The 21,553-nt window shown below is 41.0% G+C and overlaps 2 protein-coding genes across 3 annotated transcripts in view; one reads left to right on the top strand and one right to left on the bottom strand.

Moving 5' to 3' along the window:
- The first annotated feature begins 207 nt into the window (after positions 1-207).
- PDCD6 (programmed cell death 6) lies at positions 208-9,749 on the top strand. The gene is made up of 6 exons (XM_055800533.1): positions 208-365; positions 3,084-3,145; positions 6,393-6,437; positions 7,475-7,633; positions 8,299-8,408; positions 9,202-9,749. The coding sequence occupies exons 1-6, from the start codon at positions 280-282 to the stop codon at positions 9,298-9,300; spliced, it is 561 nt and encodes a 186-aa protein (XP_055656508.1). The 5' UTR covers positions 208-279; the 3' UTR covers positions 9,301-9,749.
- Positions 9,750-14,476: 4,727 nt separating this feature from the next.
- Positions 14,477-21,553, bottom strand: part of LOC101920510 (uncharacterized) — a 32,982-nt gene continuing 25,905 nt past the window's right edge. For both annotated transcript variants that reach the window (XM_055800531.1, XM_055800532.1), the window contains 6 exons: positions 21,381-21,405; positions 20,444-20,482; positions 19,001-19,102; positions 17,657-17,762; positions 16,302-17,210; positions 14,477-15,596 (listed from right to left, as the gene is read on the bottom strand). In XM_055800531.1, coding sequence (XP_055656506.1) covers positions 15,541-15,596; positions 16,302-17,210; positions 17,657-17,762; positions 19,001-19,102; positions 20,444-20,482; positions 21,381-21,405 — 1,237 coding nt within the window. In that variant the 3' untranslated portion in view covers positions 14,477-15,540. The remainder of the gene's footprint in view (positions 15,597-16,301; positions 17,211-17,656; positions 17,763-19,000; positions 19,103-20,443; positions 20,483-21,380; positions 21,406-21,553) is intronic.

The raw sequence follows: 21,553 nt of genomic DNA, 5'->3' as shown, positions 1-21,553 counted from the left end.
GGGCGTCCCGGGGCCGCCGCCCGCAGAGCCCCCTACCCTCGGCGGCCGCCGCGGGCCCAGCTCCCGGGGAAGCCACGGGGGTGTCCGCCCCGCCCCGCCCCGCCCGCAGCGGCCCCGCCCCGCAGCTGTCGCCGTGGCAACGGGCGGGCGGTGCAGCGGCTCCTGTCGGGATTCCCCGGGGCGGGGCCCAGTGGCGTCACCGCCGCGCTGCGTCAGGCGGCCCGTGCCGGAAGCGCGGGGAGGAAGGCTCGAGCTGCCCGGCGGCTCCGCGGCGGGGCCATGGCGGCGGGGTATCAGTACAGGCCCAACGGCGGCGGCGGCGCCGCGCTGCCCGACCCCGCCTTTCTGTGGAACGTCTTCCAGAGGTGAGGTCGCCGCGCTCCCCCCTGCCCCGGGGGGTCCCGGCGGGGGCGATCCGTGTCGCGTGCCGCCCTAACGGCCGCGGGGAGGGCGCTGAGGGGGGTCCCGCCCCCGCCGGGCGCTGCTGGGCCCAGGCTCCCCCTGCCCGCGGCACCGAGCCCGGCCCGCCGCGCTGAGGCGTCGCCGCGATCCTCGTCGTCCCCGGGCCGCGCCGCTGAGTCCGGCTGGGCGGGCGGCTGCGCCCTCCCGGGGCTGCCGCTGCCGGAGGTGGGAGCGGGCGGGAGCGAGCGCGGGGAGGTGCCCGCCCGCCACCGGCCCTGGGCACCCTGCGCCGGGTTCGGCTGCCTCGGGGCCTCGCGGGGCTGGTGAACTCGCGGTTGCGTCCCTGCAGGGCAAATCCGAGGAGAAGCCTCAAGAAAGGGCTGAGGAGGCGTTAAGTATGGGTGTATCTTAGAGCGAGGGAAGAGGGCGATTGATGGAAGCGAGAAGGTAACCTTGAAAACGCTGAAGCCATTTTTTACCGGAGAATCCAGAAAGGATTGTAAAGCCTTGGAGGATTAAGGTAGCAGTACAGGAAGGCTTGTGAAACGGAATCTGATAAATGCTTAATGGAAAACTTAAACGCTACCAACAAATATTCTCTTGAATACATCCGGAGCAGGAACCTGCAAGGAGATTAGCAGGCCCATGTTACAAAACGTGCTGTCAAGACGGTAGTAGTAAAGAAGCTAAAGGAGTTTTTCCCCGTTGCGTCATGTCGAGGAAACTGGGGAGGTTCCTATGTTGGGTCCATTTTTATAGGAGATGTGTCAGAGGACCTAACTTAAGTGACAGCAAGAAGAGGTTAAGTAGACAAACGGTAATAATTTGCTAAAATTGGCTAGTATTTACTTAGTAACTCAGGAGTGACTCAGGAATGTGGCAGCTTACCTACCCACCCTTCTGTAAAACGGCTCCATCTGAGAACTTGGAGGAGGCAGGTGCGATGCCATTTCCTTTTTAAAGGGTGCAGAAAGAAACGGATCAGCTATCTGACTTCTTCACCAGGCAAACCAGTGGAAACCATTTTAAATGATGTAGCTAGTCAGGAGAGTTGCATGGCTTTTGTTGGAAGTACTTCTTTCTGGCAGACTACAGTGTAAATCCTGAAATGTGTTTGATAAAGGTTGGGTATGGATATGACGGCTAGAACTGGTGCAATTAATATAATCTGTATAGTTTCCAAGGAGACTCTAAATATACAAAAGTATCAAAGGTCTTTAAAGGAATCCACTATACGTAGCATGAAAGGGAGGGTTCTTTGGTGGATAAAGAGCTGACTCGAGTGCAGGGCCATCTGCCATACTGACAGATGGAGCTGTTCTGGGATCTTTATTCAATAACGTTCAGGAGCAACTGGGGGAGAAGAAGGTAGATGGTCAGATGAAGTTTGCTGGTTACGCTAACTGATTCGTGCAGTAAGTGAGGCCTATGAGGACTTGCAGGAGCACCTTACAGTGCAGAGTGACCAGGTCATATCACGCTGTCGTGGCCAGATCATGATCGCTGTATGATGGTCAGATGAAATTTAGAGCAAATACCTGATGTTTGCAAGGAAGACCCACTTTAACTTCGCATCATTTTGTGTATAAAATGAATGTTCTCTAAGCTGACTGATAATGCTCAGGAGAAAGATAACTAGGTCATAACATTTTAATGGAAATATCAATGTAGCACTTAGCAGCAGCTCATAAGAGGTAAAAAAAATATGTTTGGAATACCTAGAAAAGAAGTAGAGAATAGAAAAGGGGAATATCTTTTTGTTATTATAATCTATGCAGCTTATGCTTGCGATTTGAATGTATGTGGTTAATGTAACTTTTGAGATGGGGAAGGAACCGTAGAATGAACTGAAAAGGTTTAGAAAAAGACCACAAGGGCTAAGGGAAAAAAACCAGCTTCTGCAGAGGGATCAGCTGAGCAGGACTGTGCTTTGAATGGTAGTAACTGAGGGGAAATAAAAACTGCCAGTGTCAAGGGGAAGGTCCTTGTATAAAGCGAAGTCCCCACCACTTTCAGGTGTCCTTCTAAAGAAGGCATGATCCTGCTTTATTTGGGCAGAAATTACATAGGTTATTGAATTTGGGATAGAACTCCATTCGCTAAGACAATGGACTGTGAAGGCTCCATGGAAGCTGACACCTGCCTGCGCTTTTTCCCTTTTTGAACCCCTTTGAAGTGGGTCAAGGCCCTGCAGTCCATTCTTTCAGTACATTGCACTGGTTACATTAGTGGCTTTCTCTCCTTTGCTGACACCTTACTGAGAGAAATTGGGTATGGAACTTGGGGCTCCAGTTTGGGAGCCAAAACTATTGTGACATTAGGCATTTCATGGATTTAACTGCCATAGTGTGCTCTGCAGTTCTTTTAAAAACAAATAAATACTTTCTTGTGTGGAGTATGCCCAAACCGTTTTATCATCGGTGTGTATCTCTTCGCTCATAAGTCAGTCTTGTAGTTTTCTTTGTAGCTTTTACCATTTTTCAGAATGTTTCATCAGTTTGAATGAAGCATTTAATTTTGCAGTAACGGTGAATGATTTACCAAGTAAAATGCAATTAATGACTTTCAGGAAAAGATTAATCTTACCTGGTGAGTAAGAACCAGAATGCTGAAGTCTTCTGTAAGTGGAACTGGTTAATTTCAGCCATTTAAACCTTGCTGCCTTTTTTCCCCCCACACAGGGTTGATAAAGATCGGAGTGGAATAATATCTGATAATGAACTTCAGCAGGCATTATCAAATGGTAAGTCTGTAAATGAGCAGTGAGGTAGTTGAGTGTAAACGTAATGTTAAATTTCATGTGAGACTGTCCAATTGATGCCATAACTCTGACTTGGGGGGGCAGAGGGGGAAGGTGGACCAATGTTCCTACTACTGATTAATACTGTTTATTCTACAGCAAAAGGCTGAAGGGGAGGAAAAAAAATGGACAATTCTCCTGAATTTATTTTATTGAGGGTTTTTTGTTCGTTTTATTTCAAGGGAAGTTTTCTGGGTTTGGTGTGTGTTAGTAATAATGCATTATAAACTGAGTACCTATTGTAAACATTACTGGTATGTATTCTGGGGAATGAATGCATGCACATCCCTTTATTTTTTCCCAGCTCTGCTTCCTAGAAAACATAAATAGTGATTTATATATTCCTCTCTCATCACTACTGAACCTTTGTTTTTTAACCAGGATGAGTGTATAACCTGGACAAAGATCAGCTGTTTACAACCAGCCTTTTTACTGCACATAAAGTCTTTTCATACAGTATGGTGCAGGAATTGAAGATGGTAATTTTTACTTCTTTTTTTTTTTTCCTAAATGAGGCATGTTTGGGGTTTTTTCCTAACAAAGTAGAAAGGTACACTCTAGATCTAGTATTAAAATTTTCTAGTAGTCTGTCATTCCCTGTCATAATTCTTAGAGTAACCAGGATATGGTCAAATAACTTACTGAAGCAAAATAAAAAATGAAAACTTTTTTCTGTAGCCTATTTTTACTTGCCTCTGATGACTTAGGGTGGGTAGGGTTGTACTTTGTGGGTTTTGGTTTTTTTCCACTTAGAAATCTGGAGAAGTGCATGTTGAAGCGGTTTGTGTACCTTTGAGTCCATATTAAGTTCCCCTTCTCCCAAGGTTTCATTACTTCATCCTTCCTGTGTTTCGTGACTGAGAAGGGCTTAAACTGGTGGTGTGAGCTGCAGTGCACACAGACTAAAAGGCTCCTTTTTGTCACCAATTACCTGACTTGAAATAAATTTGGATGATTCTATTTAGTAAAATTGTGGTCTTGTAACTAGACTGGATTTACTAGAGTATTTGTTTAATAACATACGTGATAAATTAAAAGCAGTATATTGTAGCTGCTGGACCTGATCCATAACTAAAATACTATTTTGAATAAAAACTTCAGCAAAAGCTAAGTTAAATTGATGAAGTCACTCGTTTCACTTAAGATTACAGTGCTGTTTATAACTGTGGGAACCTGGCTTTACCTGCCATTTAAAATTTCATATATTTTTAAATATCTTGTCATCTGATTGAATAAGCAGTGATGGCTATCTGAACTCTTCCCTTTCCTTATTTACAGTGTACATTAGCAGTTTCAGTGCTTTGCAATTATGAAGGTTCCCCACCAAGTGAATTGCCTATTAGACAAAATATTTACAGAACTGTAAGCTTCCTTCATTCCAAGAGATTCTAGATCTTGTACACCAAAGTCGCTAACAATTCACTGTTCCTTTCAAAATACATCCTCTAACGGATGGTTGTGTGTAGCTTTCCTGCAATCTGACATAGCCTAAAGGAATGTTACGTGTTTATTTCTAAAACATTAAAAAAAGTCTGTGTAGTACTCATTAAAATTTGAAGTTTAATGTGGTTTTGACATTCAGCTTTTCAACATGTCAAGTTTATGCAAATAACAGTATACTTACCTGAGAGAGACTGATCATCACTTTGTATGGCAGTTTGCACAATAAAATCCTACGCTTCCTTCTTGCTTTTTGTCTGTGCTGCCATGTAAAGTTAATAACTGAGTCAGGGGAGGAGGAGGGAACAGCCTTTCACTGTTTATTGGAACAGGCTGAAATCAGTATGGTTCTTCAGCACTGGAGTTGCTTTGATTTCACTCTGTGATGTCTGTATGAGTCTCTTGAAAATTTCAACACAAAATAAGTTAACTTTCAAACTGTTGTTTTCACTTTTTCCTCTATTCTGTTCGGAGTTAAATAAATGCCGGCACCCTATCAATGATTCCATTGTTCTTTATTTTTGTAGGGATACTTACAACTCTACACTACTGGTATTCTGCCTAAAATACTGCTTAAGCATTTTCAAAGCCATTTTTACTCTTAAGTTTCTGTTTGTTTTCTTTATGTGCAAATAGTCATACAGCCTGACTACGATACAGGGTTTCTCCCCATTGCTCCATCTGTAGACGTAATACTGATAGAGTTTCCCTCCTGTGGGAGAAACTGAGTGCTGGTATAAGCACTACTTAGACCGCTGCAGCTCGATGCAGCAGAGCAGCCATGCCTTCACAAAGCCTGCTCAATACCAGCGCAGCCTTGCTATTTGGTGTTTGTGGTCAGGTAACTGCATCATTGCAAATGCCCCTACAGTACCCCTGGTCTTACTGGTTCCTTTGTGGTCCCTGCGCTCAAGCACAGCTAATTAAATACATGCTTCTTGGTCCTCCTGGTTCCTTCACAGGCTCTAGAGAATTGATGGTGAAACTCTAGATGAGGCTCAGTATTTGTCTTAATTTAAAGCTTAGTGCTTTCTAGCACGGGAATGCTCCCAAGCTAGTGAAAACTCTTCCGAAGTGGCTAGCCTCTAAATATTCAGAGAAGTACAAAGCTCCTCTTCAGATGATTGCTGCTCAGGCCCTTTAAGCAGTAACAGTTCTTGCTCTGAAAATATTAACCTAACACTTCACTGATTTAGCAGTGGACGTGGGATTTATACTAAACAACCCTAAATTGTGCTGTGTGGTTATGCCACGATAGAACCTTTTCTTTTCACTTCTGTCAGAACCTAAATGCAGTAATCCACCTGTAAAACAGGAAAGAAGTGGATGGATTTTGACTGAGGAACAGATAAGAGACCTTGTTTGAGTTATAACTTACAACTCTTCTGCTCCCATCAGTAGAAAAAAATGGGATTTCAGTTTTGATCTTGCCTTTTATCCAAAACCTCCTGACTACCTGGGATGAAAAAGTACTTCTTAGTTCTTCCAGGGTTTGGAGTTTGGGTGTTTTTTTCAGTGCAGCCTGAAAAATGTTGGTTTCTGTGTAGTAACTGTAAAACATTGGTCTGAAGAGATCTCTGAATGGTCAAGAACATGGCTACTTCAAAGCAGCATTATTTTGTAATATGCTGGCTCCATGTCATCTACCTCTGTATTCTCTGTTTTAAGTTCTTAACTGATTTTTTGTAGGTTGCATTTTTTTTTAAATGTTTCTTAGTATTGAGAAACTAAGTAATTCTTTCTGTTTCAGGCACATGGACTCCATTTAATCCAGCGACAGTCAGGTCGATTCTCGGTGAGTATAGTTTTGTGATGTGAAGTAGTCAAGATGCTGTTTTGTGATGGGTTCAGGTGATTGAGGAGGCTATCAGTTGGTGCACTATGGATTTCATTTTTTTTCTCTCCAGACAACCCAGCAGTAGTAACTTTCGTATTTTCCCTTTTCAGTAATACAGGAATGCCCTTTGTGTGCACACACATGCACTTGTCGAAGTAGCCTGAGAGAATGTTACTGTACAACTGAATAGATAATAAATGTAATTTATGCATTTGGAAATTAGCAGCTTAAATATTCTAAAAAGATTTTCTGTAGCTTGTCTTTGTAACTAGTTTGTCTTGCATTTTAATCATATGTTCTATCCAAAAAAACCAAACAGAAATTTTACAATGTTTGAATTCTTTAATGTTCTAAAATAATTACCAGTAATGTGGCATTTATTTTATGTGTTATATATATATAATGTGGGGGATGATGGTGGTAGAACAGAAGGTTAAAAATTCCAAGCACAAAAATCTTTCCTATCACAGATTGTGAATCCAAGGACTAAATCTTTTGCTTTGTTTTTAATAAGTATTCAGCAGCAGTGTGAGTTCCATCGCTGTGTGAGATGCTTTTTGTATAAAGATGTATCAGTAAGTCAAACGCAGATGAATGTGCCAGCGCTTTTGCCAGTCAACAGACATAAGACTTTTTCATGTGTCCTTAGAAAAGAACGACCCGTCCCCCCTATCCTTTTTGTCACCAGATGATCAATTGAGCCATAAATATTTTGAAACTGGAAATGAAAACCCAGGAAAAATAAACATTCTGAGATTCATTCTGGTCCTCTTTTTTTTCTTGCTTTATCTTTTCCTCGTTCGGTGGGTGACTACTCGTTTGTTTTGGGGTTGGTTTTTTTTGTTTTGGCAAAACTTTCCAAAATACCACTTGTATTTTAGCAGTTTCTTTTGTGTCTTCAATACCTGCCACAGAGCACTCTTGCTGCCTTTTTAAAATACTAACAGATCTCACTGGGGAGTGGTTTTATATGTGTTTCTTATTTTTTATTTCAGGCATGTTTGACAGAGAAAACAAAGGTGGCGTGAACTTCAATGAATTCACAGGAGTCTGGAAGTACATCTCAGACTGGCAGAATGTCTTTCGAACGTATGACAGAGACAATTCTGGAATGATTGACAAAAATGAACTAAAGCAGGCACTAACAGGTTTTGGTAATTCATTTGTAATTGCAGTTCTTATGATTGTGTTGTCATCAAATGACCTTCTTACTGTTAGGGCTGTACTGCTCTGACAAATGTGACTAAAAATGAGACAGGTGAAATGTAATCATCCTTTTAGGTTATAAGCTACCTTTTATTTAAAGATGGCCATGTCACAAGCACTCCTTTTTTTGGAAGCTATTCCCTTTAATGAAAGAGAACATTCCACACGTGTACTGACACATCTAGTTTCAGGCTCCTCTGTTAGCTGCTGAGGGTGTTACCAATACTTCAGGTAAATGTCTGAATTTACAAGATCCTCGATACAGCGTGCCACTTTGGAAAATGATGCCAGCTGTCTATGCTACAGTAGCATTCTGATGGCAAAAGAACTCTCATTCACTTGACTTCACTTATAAAAACTTGAGCTGCAGCCCTAAACCATTCTCTCAGTAATTGGTGATTATGTTTACTGTGACTCTGTGTGTAATATTATTAAGTATGGGGGTTTTTGCATGCATTTCAATTTAACACACAGATATTTAGGAAAAAACCCACAAAACTTTTGTTATGCCTTACTGTTTTCTGGCTTTTGTTATACATACCTGCTGAACAGTTTAATACTTCTATGGGACTGTGGTAATTGAAACCTTTTAAAGCATTTCTCTCTTTCCAAGGTTACCGACTGTCTGACCAATTCTACGATATCCTTATTCGGAAATTTGACAGACAAGGAAGAGGACAAGTTGCTTTTGATGACTTTATTCAGTGCTGTGTTGTTTTACAGGTAAGAAAGGAGATACGCTTTAATGTCAATTTAAAAAAAACACCTTAAGCTTTTATGGTTCTCATTTTAACTATAATATTGGGTCTAGAACTTGCTTTTATTTATGATAAACCATTAAATAAAGCATACGAGAGGCAGTAGAAACATCTTCATGTATTGGTCTTCACCAGTTACCTATTCGCATTGTAACAAAATCTGATGGGGGGGTGTGCAAAAAATATAAAATAGTGTTTTAAAGGGAAAACACAATGCTATTTCAATTAGTTAACACACACACTTCCTCTGGATCTTGAGTGTGTTAAAACTGGAGTGTACCATGTCTCACGTGCCCATAATTCTCATAATCTGAGTTGTGAGGTTTTTGTATCTCTCTCCTTTTAGTCAGAGCCTTGAACAGAATTTGACCTAGTAGCTGAACTGTCCAGCCTTTTATCACTGCTCGTCTTGCAGGGCAATAGTAGTAAAAGACATTTCAAACAACAAAAACTTTCAGTAACAGAAACACATGTGTGAAAATATATATATATATATATATGTATATATATATAACTTAGGTTAGGTTTTAGGCCTTAGGTATTGTATCATGAGGTGGTTTTAAAATCACATCTGCTACACAGTTCAGGCATGAGATGTGGCAAAGAGCTACCTCTGTACGCGTGAGATTGTAACGTCTCTACAGAGATGAACAGAACGTGTCGAGAAGGCTGTAGAAGCCCAACTGGCAAGCAGAATACGTGGCAGTCTGAACTTTCCCCATGTACAAAAATGGGTGGGTTTTGTCCTCTTTTTTCAGAGACTGACTGATGTGTTCCGACGATACGATACTGATCAAGATGGCTGGATTCAGGTGTCCTATGAGCAGTATCTTTCCATGGTCTTCAGCATCGTATGACACTGATAACTAGGAACTGCACACTGGCATTACACAGACTGGAGTTGCCAAATTATCCTCTCCTGAATAAGATTATCGATGTACTATAATGGATATAACGTCACATTCTTAAATTTTGTATGTTGGTCATCACCTTCAGCATCTGCACTTGAGTTGGGTTTTATTTTGTATTACTGTACCATATGACCATCTCTGCTTACTGTAGCACAGAAAGCACAGAATCTAGATTTAAGTGGTGCAATGTCAAATTAACCTTCTTCCACATATCCTGCACGGGGAAAAATGACTCTTTAGAATTGCCAAATTAAAATAATGCTTGTTAGTCTGTAAGAGAGTTGAAAGTCAGAAGTTGCACAACATGTTTTGCATGTGCCTTACTTTTATAAGAGTTTAATGTATTAATTTTTAATACAGAATTGAAAATTAAGTAAAAATATTATATCAACTTTTATAGTCTACTTCAGTTTTGTACTTTTTTAAGGGGGAGGTATTTCTGTATTCTAGTTTTCTACAGTTCAGGGGTCCCTCCCCCGGCCTTTTCTCCTTCCTTTATTTTTTTTTCTAGCTGCCTCCTCCTTTCAGGGTATCCTTGGGACATCTTCAAGCACAGCTTCTTCACATCTGTGTCCAATACTGCATCCTCCTCAATGAGTTACCTACAAAAAATAAACTACATCTAACTACTCTGGAACTACTCTAGTTTCCTCTGCTTAGCGGGCTCATTTAACACCAACAGTCTTCCTTCCGCTTTGTGCTGAAGCACTTATCTGAAGCGGCCTTGAACTGACAGTCACACATTCTGATAACCTTACCCTCCCTCTCACCGTTCACAGTGGGTGAAGGACACGGTGGAAAAACCGAAGCAAAAAAAGTTACAACCGATTCTTGTCACACACCATCTCCTGCAGTAACTCTGAGGAAGCAACGTGGAGGAAGCAAAGGGAAGTTAACAAGTTCTCTTTGGTTGCTCTAAGAAAATGTTACACCAGCCCTATCCAAAGCACTTGAAAACACTCAAGCAGCAATATTACTTACCTGTAACTGCTACTCTCCAAGATAGGTTTACAGGTGAGGGCTTCTAGCTTTTATCTGAAGACTTTTTCTTAAACTAGCAATTTATCCCTAAGTTCTTGCCCATCCTCAGCCCCCTGCATGCGGGCAGTGCACACATGCCCTTTTGCTTCAACTTTCATAACTACGTACAGCCGCAGCCAGGTAAGCTGCCATTGGTGGGAGCACCTAGATGTACACTGATGCCGTCAGTCATATCAAGCAGACATTCAAAGGGATGAGAGAGGGTTTGGGTCCACACACAGAAAGACATCCTACCTTAAAAAAAAAAAATCAAAAAAAAATCAATGTTACCATGTTATTCCCAAGGGTTTGAGCCAGAGTAGTGTTGGTGTCAGGGTGAAGAAAGCCAAGTGGCAACTGTGCAGTTATAAAACATCTGTCGTGCAGAGAAGCTGCTATTGGTTGTCACGTGATAATCAAAAAGACCCTGGGTGACAGTGCAGCAACATTTTCTAAACACTTTTCTGGTGGGAAATAGCTCGGCAGAGACCAACGCTCTCCCTAGCATAAGCACGCAGAGACAAGGAGCTCTCCCAAACCCCTTCGGGCATCATCACCCAAAGGGAAAGATTGTTTCTGGGTGAGGTGGGGGAGCAGGAATAATGACCCACGTCAGAGAGCACCTCATCCAACAGTCTTGAGTGAATGGTAAATGACTTACGTTTAAGACCAGGGAGAAAGACTTCCAACAGTTAACTGCTTGAACCTGACCTCCCCAGGAGGCTGAGGCAGTCACTGTGTGTGTTCCCTTCAGAAACAAGAAAAGAGCAGCCCCAAAGTTCTGAGCTCAAAAGAGCTTCTCCATTAAATGGTCCCATTCGAAAGAGCTTCCCCATTCCGTTCCCACTAAGGTATCTGTCCCTTTGGGGCATACATACACCCACCCAAATGAAATCTAGTAATTCTGGGAAGCGTTTTGAGGATCATTAATAGGTCCACAGTACAAAACTAAAAAAACTGGAACCTGAGAGACTTCCCGAGTTGTCTCCTGTGAAGATGTCTCCTTTTCCAGCCAACCCTGTTATGCTTCAGCCTTTGGCGCAGAACAAGGAGTGCCAGCACTTTCTGAAGGAGCCGTGCTGCTGCAGAAAACCACCAAAGTGGCTCCGGACTGGAACGGCTCTTGTCTCAGTGGGAAACGGATGCTTCTGAAGGTGTGAAACAGGGACACCACAGACCAACAAACTGACTGGAAAGCAGACCATTTACCCCCCAAAGCATGTTCTAGTCTGGATTTTTATCAGTGGCTTTTTAAGGAAATGTGAAATTGGTTCAAAAGGCTCTGGTGCAGCCTCAGAACTCTCGCCTCGGTGCCAGAGCTTGTGGTGTAGCTGTATTAGTGCATTTAAAGATGCTGCTCTGCAGGCTATCAACGCCTACTTTGTGAAGGTCTGTTCTTGAAGAAGGACCAGAGTCTAGAGGAACCCGAACAAGCAGAGGACTCATTCTGGCCCGGTTCTATACTGCATGGGCACAACATAAGGCAAAGGGGTTTCCTGGGGGTAAGAAGTAGCCAGAAGTTGATTCGAGGAAATCGGGCAATGCAGGAAAACAGAAGCAACAGGAGGTCTCAGCTTGTACTAACCTGTTGAAGAAGTAACTGGCAGGATGCCAGAATTTTCAAGGCACATTTTACTTTTTTTTTTCCATGAGGTTTTCTTACCTGGTGCCTTTGTGGACATGGCTGGTCAGGCGCCAGAAAGGCTAGAAGCCTGGATTTATGCTTTCCTTTTCCTAGTGTCATTTGAATCCCCCTTAAAAGGTGGCAGGGTTGAACTGAATGAGAACAACTAGGAATCCAAAGTCACCGTCTCTCAGAAGTCATGTCTGTAGGATGAGCTGTTGGCTAGAGAAAAAGAAGTGCAACGGGCAGACAGATCCTCAAGGTGGATTGTGTGAAAGAAAACAGTCTGAGTACCTGGCCCTACAGAGGAAAGGAAGGCATCACAGACGCCCTCCAAACGAGGCAGCAATACTTAGTGCTCACTGTCCTACACTGCACAGCCCTGGAAAAAAGGAAAAGCATTCGTAATTCCTGTCATGGGGGTAAACGATCCCTTTGCAGAGTTACAACCTGAAGATGTTTCTGTCCGTTTCTTTTTGCCCTTCATTTGAATACTAGGAAATTGGTGGGTATCGCAGGGGTAGTGGTGGATGAAAAGCTGGACATAAGCCAGCAATGTACACTCGTGGCCCAGAAAGCCAGATGTACCCCGGGCTGCATCAAAAGCAGCGCGGCCAGCAGGTCGAGGGAGGTGATTCTGCCCCTCTGCTCTCGTGAGGCCCCACCTGGAGCACTGCATCCAGCTCTGGAGCCCTCAGCACAGGAACGACATGGACCTGTTGGAGCAGGTCCAGAGGGGGGCCACAAAGATGATCAGAGGGATCAAACACCTCTCCTGTGAGGGAAGGCTGAGAGAGCTTGGGTTGTTCAGCCTGCAGAAGGCTCCAGGGAGACCTGATTGTGGCCTTCCAGTACTTAAAGGGGGCTTATAGGAAAGATGGGGACAGACAGACTTTTTAGCAGGGCCTGTAGGGTATAGGACAAGGGGTAATAGTTTTAAACTAAAAGGGGGCAGATTTAGACTAGACATAAGTAAGAAATTTTTTACAATCAGGGTGGTGAAACACTGGCACAGGTTGCCCAGAGAAGCTGTGGATGCCCCATCCCTGGAAACATCCAAGGTCAGGCTGGATGGGGCTCTGAGCAACCCGATCTAGCTGAAGATGGCCCTGCTCATTGCAGGGTGGATTGGACTAGATGACCTATAAAGGTCCCTTCCAACCCATTCTATGATTCTACGAAATTGCACTCCATGAAGAAACGTGTCCCTGTGATAAAAAAGATGCAACTTGTTTGACGTAAGTCAGCTATACATGTTTGCTTTGAAAAAAAGAAGTCTTTGAAAACAGTTGTGGAGGTGACAGCTATAGCCCAAAATCTGTCAAACCTGGGAGTGCCAAGTGGCAGACCCCAGGCCAGCATCAGTACAGAAATCACACAGCAAAGCCCTTAATTTCCAAAACTAGGAAGATCTTTGGAAAGAAGAAAGAGAGAATTAAGGAGAAAGCAGTGATGCAGATGAAACTGGCTCAGTCAAGCGATAGACACTGAGAACACCATGCTGCTGGCAGTAATTGCACAGAAGTGACAAGGCAGGCTTGGAGTGCATGTTACAAGACACCACCGGCTTACACAGAATTCCCTACGTGATAGTGCTTCTGTATAAGAACCAACAGACAATCATCTCAAGAATTTTACCAGTTTTGGTAAGAAATGAAAATTGAAATGGTGGGCATTTACAGGACTCCAAATGCTACCTACAGCTCAGGAAACCTTTAGCAAATCACTGCTGAAAAGCACTTACTCTCTCGGTCACTACTGCAACTCCGTTTCAAAATGCAAGAACTGTTTCTCCAGTGCAGGACCTTGCACAACAACAAGCAGGTACAGGAACTGTTCCTCAGAACAAAAAATAAGAAGGGAATGTCTAGGTGGAAAGAGCATCTAATGTGGGCAGGGACCATCCAGTTGCTGTATGCCACTGGGGTATACAGTAATGGCAGGAAAATCCCAAAGGGAGTGAGATCTGCAACAACCTCAGAGGAAAAGGTCTGAATGTGAATTGACAAGAGTTGTAGCAGTAACATTTTCTAGCATCATTTTTTCTACAGTTTCAGAATTTTAGTTGCACTACACTTTCTGTGGAAAAAACCCTATGGTAGTAACATTCATGTAAATAATTTCTGATAATTTTTACATGTAGATAACAACTGATCTGTCCTACAGTTTTAAATCAAAGCTCTGGCAGACACCTGTGGTAGAAAATAGTATTTTTCCCTTTTAAGCAAGGTGGTTTACTATTTAATTCAATGGATAAACACGGCACAACTACTAAGTGCATGCCATTAGAAACTACTTAAACCCTTTAGTAAGTATGAGAAGGAGAAAAGTAAGTAGTGAACAAGACGGAAAAAGGGAAGTGGATCTTCTCTGATGCACAAGTAAAACAATTACAGAAGGATAACTTTAGGAAATCTAGTTTGTATGATCTGTAATAGATTACTTTGTTGCCTTTTTGTTGACATTTACAAGACAAGATCCAAAAAGTTATTTTAGTGAATGCAAAAAGATATTATGACAACTCATGAAGACTAACCCTGGTTTAGCACAAGTATTTAATGCACAAAGACAGAGAAATATTTCAGGTATGAATGAGAAAAATAATAGTCCACAACCCAGCAGTGGAAAGGAAAATGGACACTGTGGAATAAACAATCTCACTTCTTTTCTTTAGCTCCATGTAAGCTAGATTTGATTATGTAACACAGACATCTAATGATTTATTTTTCCCTATTATTTTATCTGATTGCCTTATAGGTTCTACTATTTCTTAGTGCGCTTTTGCCAGTAGAAAGAACCGAAAATTTTTATTTTAGTATGGATCAATCCATCAATGAGTTTTTAAGTTGATTTATAACCATTTCATTCTGAACAACATGATAAAAAAACTGCATATATTTCATGTCTCTTTTTACGCTGCCAAAATGAAATAAGCCTCATTATGTACCAACCCCCTAGAACAGATTACATTTTCCTCATATAGCATCACATTAAGACAGAGAATACCTTTGCTGTGACATTCTCCTTTCTTTGTCTAAACAGAAATGTAGTGAACCCATTTCTAAAAATATGCTAATTATAAAGCCTCAAATTAACTGAACTGGCCTTACATTTGTGTGAAAAGTAAACTTGTATTTTCATACAATGGATCTGTATTTTCAGTGAATATTCTCCCTAAGTAGATAACATAAAAGTAAAAGTTTCCTGTTTTCTGAGTTGGGAAGGGTGTTAAAAGGGTTATTAACTTTTTGCTGACAGAATAACTTTAACATATTTTCAAAAAATAACAAAAGATTTTTTCTGTAATATACTAAGATATAACAAATACATTAAAAAAGCCTAAACAAAATAGTACGTTCATCTCCATTATGTGCAAGTTTGTGTTCCAGCTATATCTCACATGTTAAAAAATTAAACCCTACCTCCCTTTCCCCTTCCAAAACCAGTCAAACACAGAATTAAACGCAGCCTCTTTCCTGAAAGCCAAGAGATGGAGGTTCTCGAATCTGTTCATCTGTTTCCAGTTCAGCTGTTGTTGCTCCTTAATCTTTTCCTCTAGTTTCTACTAGCACATTGACTAATGTCTGAATATTTAGTTCTAGAAAGGGGAGATAAAAACGTTTAAAGTTACTTCTATTTCATGTTATTTCACACAATACAGCAGAGAGAATGTTAAAATGATACTATTAACTATCTGCCTAATTAACTAATTCTGGTACCATAAGCATAGTTTCACATTTGTCCAAAGCTCAACAAGAGCTATACAGTAGCATATGCTCACCTTCCTTTAAATTCCTCTTACAATCTATTTCCAAAGGAGAATCTTTTATTTTGAAGATGTCACATACAAACCAACTCTTTGATAACATTTCTCTTTTGTTATTCCAATATGTTTGATCTATTTGGAGTATTTTATCTATTATAATGCCATCCAAATTTGGTTCTGCATGGATTCCAATATTTTTTTCTTTATGCAAATACATTCCCTTCCCATAGTTGCCACCCCAACAGTATGAACTCTGACTATGATATAAGATGCTAGTCAGCAAGATGAGCTAAGACAAACCTTTCAATTGAGGAAATTTTTGTGCTATCAAGATTTCCTCCCACCCACAGCTCTATTTAGTTGTCAAGAGACAAAGTCTCCTCAGAGAGGCTTGTTCAGCTGATACAGATGTTGAGCAAAATGAACTCAACTCCTCTGAATGGAGCATACTATCTCTGCAACACACCATCTCCTGCTTATATTAAAGCAACTATGTCGATGTAACTCATTTTACATGAGAACTAATCACCATCTTACTTTGAAGTGCTGGATAACATGGAGCCAACTGTTTGAGCATCCTGGTCATTGTAGGTATATCATTTCCTTGTAGTGTATTCAAAATGTTGGGAGCAAGACCAACAGCATCTTCATCAAACATCTTATCTGAGCTTCTGAATTGCTGGTAATCTCTGTATGAACCACTGCCAGAAAATGAGTACCGATGCGAACTCCAATCAGTCTTGTAGCCTGACTTCTGATGCTCGAATCCTTGACACCTAGTCTCCTGGTTCCATCTACTCTCCTGGTTCCACCTAGACTCCTGGTTCCACCTAGAGTCCTCGTTCCACCTAGACTCCTGGTTCCACCTGGTGCCACCTCTTCCCGAAATAGCAGAATTTGCAGAAGATGTACAAGTACTCACAGACTCATCATTCTCGTAAGAGGAATAGCTTTGCAAAGAATAGTTTGTGGAATATCTTCCAAATGAAGGATATGAGGAAGAAGAATTGGGATAAGGTAATCCTTCATCACTTACACTCCTTGCTTTTGTACATGCTTGTCGGTTCCTCCATTTTGTACTTTTCTTGCCATATGAGATTCTGTTATCAGGGATCTTACTTCCTCGCACATCACTGGACATATATTCTGCTGGGTACTCACTCACTGGACTGGCCTCATAGGAAGAGGGCCCACCAGCTGAATTGCTGCCAGAAGCAGATCGGCTGAACTGTCTCAGCCATTCACTGATACCACTGGCAGGACTTCCAGTCTGACAAGCAAAAGAGTCCCTGAGTGCAGACATCATTGCAAAGTCATTAGATCTCAGATGATAGGAAGATGGTCCATCATCTGTTTGGTAACTGTATGAGTTAGCAGGAGCAAAAGAAGCATCTGCAGAACACTCTTCATAATGAGACAAAATACCTTGATTCCAGTTAGAATTTCCTGAATAAATAAATAAATGAATACAGGGCACTACAAGTTAGCAAAATATTAAAATATCAACTGAAAACACAACTATTTAGAGGTTTTATCAAGTGTTCTTTTCCTGTTCTTTTCCCATTTCCTGCGTTTATGTCCTACCTGAGTCCAGCACCATTTTACCCAAAAATCCTGATGTTAAATAGGTTAGGAGAGGTTACCACTTGGATTTCCAATCACCTTTACTGCTGTAATACCATTTAGAGAGAAAGAAGTGTTCTTAGACAGTGAAGGTTGAAGTCATTAACGCATCAGAAAAGGATATTCTGAACTGACAGACAGCAGAGAAAGACATGCAGTACTCTAGCAAAGAAGCACTATGGCTGGCTTTCGTAATTTTTGGTAAATTTTTGCAATCTGTTCAGTGTTTAGAGAAGACTTAAACTAGCAGAGCAAAATATCTAAATTACCTTTGGATTTTCCATATGGCTTATAGTGTTTTGGGATGCTTTTCTTTCCTGGAAATTCATCTTGAGATATTGACATCAGTGGCCTCAGACTGTTAGTATAATTAACCTGGGTAAAGCAAAAGGTCAGAATGTCTGTTTTTAAACTCAGACCTTGAGCATTTAAAAAAAAATAGCAAGCTGCCCATGGAAAGTTAGCAGAGTACAACTCTAGGTGACAGCAAACTCTGTATGAATGAGGTGTTGTTCTGTTGTTCACAATTACCACATTAAACCACAATTTTCAAAACTATTGTTTGGAAGAGGTATGTGTCTTAGAGTAGGATGAGGTGTCTGGGGAAGACAACATCACCTGTTTCAAATTTCTTCACTTTATTGCCCCATATCCCTCAACATCACCTGGCTACAAAATAAACCTGGAACATATGCAAATCCTGTCTCTAGCTGGGGAATGCAGAATGGAAGGCTCAGCTACTGCCTGAGATCAATCTGTGGCAATGATTTTTAACTAGCTCACAAGAACTGTATTATATTCAAATACATGAAGTTTTTTAAAGTGTATCTCTCAAAAAACTGGTGGTTGTGACATTTGCACAAAGACAGTTACTATAGCTCAGCTGACATGGAATATATTACTAATGCCTAAAAAAAAAAAGTATGAACTATCAAGTCTGAAAAATCAGACTGAAGAACACACGCTGAATTTTGTGAACCACTAGCTGCCAGAGGTGATGAGTCATTTTTGTGCAGATTCTGGTCCTTCTTCAGACCCTTTTTTCTACAGGTATACAATTTTTATGCAAAGAAGCTATGGAGGTGTGTAAGGACCAACAGAAAGACAGGAACATCTTGCCTACCTTAGTTTTAACAGATTAAAGCTCTCAACTAGGAGCAGAGCTACAAGTCACCAGGAAAGACAGACTTATCCACATGCCCACAAAAGGATGAAGTGACACATTTGGGCAGCATATAAAGCCTGATTAACCTTAGAGGAAAAGCTATGAAGCAAGGGATGAACTGCAAAGGAAAGATGACAACCAGACAGACATCATGAAGCAAAATGGTGCCCAAACGAGGGGGAGAATGTATGCAAAAGAAAACCAAAACAGATAGAAGATGATGGAAAACTGACAGAAATGTGCCATGTAATTAATGTATTTGGTACTTAGAAATTGTAAAAAAAAAAAAAAAACAAACAAAAAAAAACCATATATATATATTTATTTAAGTGGGGGTTTCTGACCTATGCCTGAACTGTTACACTTCATCAGAGTGTTAACACAATGAGTTCCACCACTACTTTTCTCCCAATGGTAAAACAGCTCTGGTCAAGATTAAGTTACTTACTGCTGCTTTCTTTTCACAAAAGGCCTTCAAAGCTTCTGTGAGTTCCTGCGTAATATGAACAACAAGTGTTGCTTCTGAGTCTGAGGTGATGTGAAAAGTCTCCTGTTGAAAACCATTGTGAGAATCGGTCAATAGGAAGGCAAAGGGTCATATAATGAACAGATCAAAGTTAATACTTTGATTTAGCTATAACCAAGCTTATACTATTAGCTGATACATAAGACATATATAACATACATATATCACACACATATGTATGAAAAAATAAAATTGTGAACATAATTATGGCCTGATAAAGGGCAAATATAAACCTCAATGCCGGTGCCACTCCCCTACTGTCAATCATGAACATTTTCTTGAGGGTGAAGAAGGGCACAAGTCTTAAATTTATGTTGTCTGTGTAGAAAATTGAATAAAAAGTAAGCTTCAGCACCATCGGATGCCTTTGATTCAAAAAGATGAGTCTCCATTATAATTTTCCTATGTGTAACTTTGGGAATAAGAGATACCAAAAGATACTGATATAATTCTATAAAGCACAGATCAATTTTGGCTATCTGTCTTTTTAATGTCTAAAGAGACTGATTAGGAAGTATATAAAGTGATTACAGTAAATTAAAAGAACATGGGCAGTCTGACATAAGGAATAACTGTGATTCCTGTATATAAAGATCAATTAACTGTCTACCAAGTACTTTGGTAGTTTACTGATTATCCCCAGACTTGCTTTCTCTCTCCCTCTTCCTAAAGTCACAAGTAACCACAGCTTAAAAGAAATGAAGCACACATCTCAAAACATTCTACTTGTGATTTCAGTGTATAAGCACAATTCGGACTCAAATGAAATTTTGTAATTACCTTAGGTGCAGAACATGACTTTCTTTCAGTAACATAGTGAATATAAACGGTCAGGTATTTTCACAGCATAAACCCAAAAGGCAAAGAGAGGCTTACTATGCCACTGCTAACAGCAACTGAACTGATAAAGATTTCCCCACTCCACACCAGCAGTTGTGCTCTAGTGTCACCCGGTTTTGCTTGGCTGTCTGGTTCTGTGGCAGCAGGACTAGCCACAGCATCACAGGCAGCAAGACTGGACTGGCTCCTCTCATTCAGCATTATCAACAAGCCCATTAGATACAGTCAGACAACAGCACCTGAGCAACATCCTAACACTGCTCATCAGAGTGGTTCCTCTGCAAAGGGAAGAACGATCCAGAGAACAGGTAGAGAGCTCACATTTAAGCCAGCAAGTTGTTCTCAGCTAACATTCTGCTACAGCTGCACTAGCTTTTCAAAGAGCAGAGTCCATTAAAATAGAACTTGGAAATTAAAGTTGTGGTCAAATGAGTTTGATCAGTAATCAAAGGCTGCTTCACAATATTCATTGCATCATACCGGTGCAATTGCATCCCTCTTACCACAATTATCTTACATACATACCAAGAACTCTAGAGCTTTCTGTTTCCGAACTGGATCATTCTGTGTGATTGTAGAATGGGGAAGAAAAATTAAAAGACTGAATATTATGGTATTTGTCGCATCACCTTGTACAAAACAAGACCTTTTAATCTTTTATCCAACAAAAGTGAACACAAAGAAAAGATAGCAATTTTTGGTCGCAGCCATAAACAGGTAACATTAGAGCCTCAATAGCAATTAGGTAGCAGCTACTACAAAAGCAACTGCATTACTTCCAGTATCAGGAGGAACACATTTCACGTCTACACTACATACCTACAAGAGCTATCCTCACTCAGGCTCTCCTCACTCAGGTCCAACCTCACGTTTAAAAAAAAGTCAAGTGCCCAGCTGCATCTAGCATAGCACCTGAACAGCCTGAGGCCTAAAAGAGCAAGACATCACCACAGAATACATCAGATTACAAAACAACATCCGCCACTAAGATAAAAAGGAGGCCTTTCTCAGTGTTTGTGCCCAGTGCTATTCAGGACAGACACTGAGAGATCAGTTTGAGTTTCACCTCTGAGTTAGCAAACAAGATTACAAATCTTTAGATTTATCTGAAGTTTCAAACCAAACCTTCAGTATAGAATACCTCAGATCTGAAGAGGGGCAAAACAGAGAAGTGGAGACTACAACACAGGTTGGGAGACCTGGCCTGCAGACACTGGATCTGAGACTCTTCAGTGTCTTTGAACAGGAATTATGAGAGCTAAGGTGGATGTACAGTATCCATTTCCCCTCTGCTGTGATGAACACAAAACTCTGGTCATTAGGTCAATTATTTTGCTTCTGCAATATTAATAAAATAGCAAATGAAGCCAAAAGAGCAGAAGTTTTTTTCAGCAAAATTAAAAGAAAGCATAAGGAAACTGCTACAGCATAAGACACTTGCAGAATTACTACCTCTACATACCTCATGCTTATAATCATCTTCCCACCTTAGAAAGAAAATGACAATATTAAAATACATTCCAAAGATTACTAAAAAGTGAGGTTTACTCATAGCAACTAGACTAAAATAATTTCAATTTCCAAATCTCTATCACTTACCAATACAGGATATCTTTTTCTATGGTATATTTAAAA

This window comes from Falco peregrinus, chromosome 3 (assembly GCF_023634155.1).
Source record: "Falco peregrinus isolate bFalPer1 chromosome 3, bFalPer1.pri, whole genome shotgun sequence".
NCBI classification, from domain to species: domain Eukaryota; kingdom Metazoa; phylum Chordata; class Aves; order Falconiformes; family Falconidae; genus Falco; species Falco peregrinus.
This window is presented reverse-complemented; position numbering and strand designations above follow the sequence as displayed.